This window comes from Marmota marmota, unplaced genomic scaffold (genome assembly GCF_001458135.2).
Source record: "Marmota marmota marmota unplaced genomic scaffold, marMar, whole genome shotgun sequence".
In the NCBI taxonomy this organism is placed as follows: Eukaryota; Metazoa; Chordata; class Mammalia; order Rodentia; family Sciuridae; genus Marmota; species Marmota marmota.
The window spans coordinates 1046987-1051718 of record NW_026000256.1 but is presented as its reverse complement, the minus strand read 5'-3'; the positions used below and the strand labels follow the sequence as shown (position 1 = coordinate 1051718).

At 54.0% G+C, this 4732-nt stretch overlaps 1 protein-coding gene across 3 annotated transcripts in view; it reads right to left on the bottom strand.

The window, feature by feature from the left end:
- Positions 1-46: 46 nt before the first annotated feature.
- Plxna3 (plexin A3) overlaps positions 47-4732 on the bottom strand; it is an 18332-nt gene continuing 13646 nt past the window's right edge. For 2 of the 3 annotated variants that reach the window (XM_015506995.2, XM_048796725.1), the window contains 7 exons: positions 4546-4649; positions 4240-4336; positions 3775-3965; positions 3178-3347; positions 2451-2663; positions 2131-2281; positions 47-469 (listed from right to left, as the gene is read on the bottom strand). In XM_015506995.2, the coding sequence (XP_015362481.2) occupies positions 374-469; positions 2131-2281; positions 2451-2663; positions 3178-3347; positions 3775-3965; positions 4240-4336; positions 4546-4649 (1022 nt within the window). In that variant the 3' untranslated portion in view covers positions 47-373. The remainder of the gene's footprint in view (positions 470-2130; positions 2282-2450; positions 2664-3177; positions 3348-3774; positions 3966-4239; positions 4337-4545; positions 4650-4732) is intronic. The other variant, XM_048796726.1, reaches the window with a different exon arrangement.

Sequence of the window (4732 nt, the reverse complement as noted above, 5' to 3'; positions counted from 1 at the left end):
GAGGTTGGCAACACTCCATGGGGACACATACTTACAGATGGAAATCGATGTGGAATCAAATTTAATAAATAGGTGGTTGGGGTATAAATAGCACAGAGGGCGGGGCTATCCCAACACATGGGCAGGAGGGAGGGGGTATTGCTGCTGGAGGGGATGGTCCCATCATCCCCTCCCCGTGCAGGGCCCAAAGCAAGGCACTAATGAAGGGGGCCCAGGTGTGCTGGGGGCATCTTGGCTCAATGATCTTCCCCACAACACCTGATCTGGGGCTCTGCCCCAGATACTCAGGCTGGAGCCAGCCACACCCCTTGATGGGGGCTGTGGACAGCTTGGCTCAGGACTGAGAAGCCCCCTCCCACCAATTCCACCACCCTCAGCCGTTGCTGGACATGAGGCTGATGATCTGCTCCAGCTTCTGGCGCAACTTGTGCTTCCGACAAGACGCATCCCTGTCCAGGGCAGCGAGAATCTGGAGGAGAAGGGTCCCCTGGATCTGGACTCAAGGGGAAGGCCCAGCTCTCCCTATCAAAGCCCCCCACTTCCCAGCTGGGCTCTTCTGTCCTGCATGACTCAGCCCATCCACTCCCTGCAGCCCCTGTGGGAAGCTCATGGTTCAAATCTCTCACCTCTGAACAAACCCACCAATTCACCTTGACTCCCAGCACCTTCCAATTATGGAGCTTTCTACTCTGTACGGCCAGCATGCAGCCCCTTCCCAAGTGTAGTCTAGACTCACTGTACGGACTGCCCCCTTCCCATGGCCTTCTAGCCCCAAACCTCCTCCACCCGGACCTCTCTTGTTTAGGTCTCCGTGATCTCATTGCCAGACCCGGGGAGTGTGCTATAGTTCCATCCTCCTTGACCAGCTGTAGCACCCTGCAGAGAAGGCCGCTCTCCTCTGCTTGACCCTGAGGGGGTCCTTCCTCAGGCTGTAGGACTCCTTGAGACACTCTTGGGTTCCCTCCCACCCTGCTGCCAGAGCCTCTTCTCCTCTCCGATCTCTGAGTAGCCCAGGGCTGCACACCTGGGCCACACACCCCTCTGAACCCACTCTGACTTCCCTCGGTAAGCCCACCCATGGTCAGGGCTTTAAATGCCTTGTACTGGCTCACAAAGGTGCATTTCCAGCCCACACTTTCCCCCAAATTCCAGACCCAATATCCAGATGCCTACTTGGCATGTCAAGTCTCTTAGCCCTCTTGGCTATAGAACAGTGCTTGGGTCAGCCTCCCCAGACCATCCAGTCTACCTGGGCCCTCTTCCTCCTACCCAACCTGAGAGTGCTCTGAGGTTTCCCCAGGGCTTTCCCACTTTCCACGGAAGGCCTGAGTGGGGCTGAAGAACTCCCGGTCTCTGTCCCTAACCCTATCATAGGACTGTTCCACCCACAGTCTTTCCATCCTGCGTTTATGGCAGTGGAGCCTGTCCTGCCAATTGCTTACGCAAAACACCCTGCAGTCACCCTTGGCTCCTCTGTGTCTCTCCTGGCCCACATCCAATCCTTCAACCAAGAATAAATCTTGAAGTCCACAGGTTTATGCCCCACCCCTACTAACATCTCCAATTACAAAGCCCACAAGTCCTATAAATGGCTGGCCCCACCCACTTCTATCCCCATCCCACACCCCTAAGACCATCCATTCCAGTGCTCAAACTGCACACCCTCTTTTTGCTGTACTGGGGATTGAATCCAGGCTGTCACACATGTTAGGCAAATGCTGCACCACTGCCCAGCCCTTTTAATTTTGAGACAAGGCCTCATTACATTAGAGGATGGTCTTGAACTCGTGATCCACTTGCCTCAGCCTCCAAATAGCTGGGATTACAGACATGCATCATAGCATCTGGCTCAGCCCCTTAACTTTTGCCTAGTGGGAACCCTGAGCTCTAGCCAATGGCTTCTCTTCTGTGTCCCTCAAATCTCAGCCTCCACGCAGAGTATCATCTGTGCTGACCCCTGGGCCTGGCCAAATGAGGAGGAAACCATAAACAATCTAAAGATGTACTCTGTATCCCCTCTGTCCCATCTACCTCCTTGTAGTACTCCCCAGCCCCCATCAGCCCCCTGCCTTGACCCTGGCTGAACCTTCAGGGTCAAGTCACTAGGGGTCTAAAGGGTGCACAACACACCTCCTGGCGGTACTTGGTGACATAGAAGTAGAGTTCGCTGAGTGCACTTAGGACATTAAAGTCACTGGCATGGAGGCGGGACTGCTCCACCAGGTAGGCATCCATGTCTTGGTCACTGATGGAAGCCATCTTTGCAATGTCTCGGTAGTACCTGTTGGGACCCTGAGTAGGTTAATCAAGCAGATATCACAAATTCCAAAACCCCTGCCCTTGCTGCCCAGCCAGCCTCAGGGGCTTTTTTCCTCAGCTGGCTCGCCTTATACAGGCTGCCTAGGGTGGGGTAACTCAGTCACCCACAGCAGTCTCCTCTTGGGGCCCACCTCTCCACCCAGCTCTTGTAGTTGGGAATGTCCTTGGCATAGAGTAGCTTGTTGGAAGGTGAGTCCTTGCCCAAGCGGTGCTCTGATGTGGAACAGGAGTCCATGAAGGTCTGGGCCACCACTGACAGGCAAGCATCTGTGATGCTGTTCTTGTGGATGTCAAACACGAATTGAGGGTTCTTGATCACATTCACCCAGAAGCGCAGGGGCAGGCTGAACAGAGGGACACATATCCAAGGCTCCTAGTAGCCCCCATGGACCCACTACCACCACTGCCTCCCTTCACACTTATTCCTATCTGGCCAGTTCACATCTTGTCCTGAGGTGGCAAGAGACACATATGGCATTTGAAGTTTCAGTTGGACTTCAGGCAGTGAGAAATAAGAGGAAATGGCCCCTCTGTCCTCAATAGGTCTCAACTCCCTCTGCAGCTTTCACTTTTACCACTACCACCACCTATGACAAGCAATCAGCACCTCTACCCTGCACAAGACCCTGGAGGGCAAAGGGCCACATCTCAGAACTGGCCTCACTGCCCATATCCCACTCACCCAAAGCACCTAGCAACATCTACCTACAGACTCACTTGCCTCCAGGCCAAGCCACCATCTTTTCCTGTCCCTGCTGGTCACCTATCCTCCATGGGGCCTAGGTGTTGGCAAAGCCACCAGCCTCTTCCATCCACCCATCCCCAGGAAGCCATCAGCAGCCAGGAATAGGGCAGTACCAGTTGCTCTTCCAGGTGTGGCGCACATCAGGATCACTGATCTGGCGCTGATCAGCCTGCTCATCCAAGAAGTCAAACATGTACTTGATGGCCAGGGGCAGGGCTGAGCCCCGATGGGCAATGCTGAATACTGTTTCAAATAAGTCATCCACAAACTTCTGCAGTGTGCCCTATGGGGAACAGTGAGGACACAAGCTATGAGGGACCTAGGTCAGATTGTTCCTGAAGCCTAGCAAATAGGCAGAAAGTCTTGGCAAACAGACGGGCTTTCCACCTGGCGTGGTGGTGTACAACTGTTATCCCAACAGCTTGGGAAGCTGAGGCAGGAGGATTGCAAGGATCATGAGTTCAAAGCCAGCCTCAGCAATGGCGAGGCACTAAGCAACTCAGTGAGACCCTGTCTCTAAATAAAATACAAAGTAGGGCTGGGGATGTGGCTCAGTGGTTGAATGCCCCCCCATACACAAAAAAGAGAGGCTTTCCTATAAGACCCAACTGAACATTGGGTTTAGAGTTCTTATTCCAAAGCCCTGAGAAAGTGGCTGGGGCTAGAGGGTATTTGTGCAGAGACTGAGATGACATAGGGCAGATGCACACCTTAGTGGCCAAAAGCCGTGTTAGATAGATCTCTGAGACCATCTTGCTGCCACGGTCCCCCTCTCGGTGGTCGGCGTGGTCATGATTCTTTACCAGGTGCCACAGTTTGGTGCCCGTCTCCTGGTCAGGTGTGATCATGGGTGCCCGTGAGCGGAGGCTATCAGGGCTGCTAGCAGTGCGGAGCAAGCTCTCTGGGGCAGAGAACAAGTGTGACCCTTAGATCACTGGAGCCAGTGGCCATTGCCCAACTTCTTGCCCCACTCTTTCCCAGGAGCCCAGCAGATTGTCTGCTCTTGTTGACCCATCCAACTTTGAGGCTGTACAGAATGGGAAGCCTCCCAAGGGCATTTACCTCCCTGGTAAAGCCTCCAGGGCCAACCAAGCTACTTGGGGGCTCCCCAGGATGGCTTATGCAGCCTCAAAGGATAAAGGGCCAGCAGAAGTCACCATGCTAAGGACACTTACCATAGCGGCTGAGGGAGCGGGTGAAGGTGAAGGAGTTGGCCATGTTATAGGCAGATACTTGTTTGGGCACGAGTGCTACTAAGGAACCATCTGTCACCTGAAGGTCCCAGAGACAGAGAAGGGGCAGTATAGGAAGCCAAAGGCCATCACCCTCTGCACCCAGACCCTTTAGTGTACATATGGGTGGTACTCGAGGCAAAAGGGCTGGGAGAAGCCAGGACCACTCCTCCTGTGTCCTGCTGTGATTCAGGGCAATACCCTGGCTCCCATGTGGCCCTGGGGGTGATCAGGTTCCCAGCCTCTCACCTGGTAGTGGGCCAGGGAGTTGACCCTCTTCCAGTCACACTCAATCTTGGTAGTAACGTCCTCATCCTGGAGGATGATGCGGGCCATGCGGCCCTGGCGCCATTCTGTGGGCCACAGTTAGCCCTTAAAAGCATTCCCCCAAGACTCTGGGTCTATTTCTTTTTTTTTTTTTTTTTTTTTTTTAAAT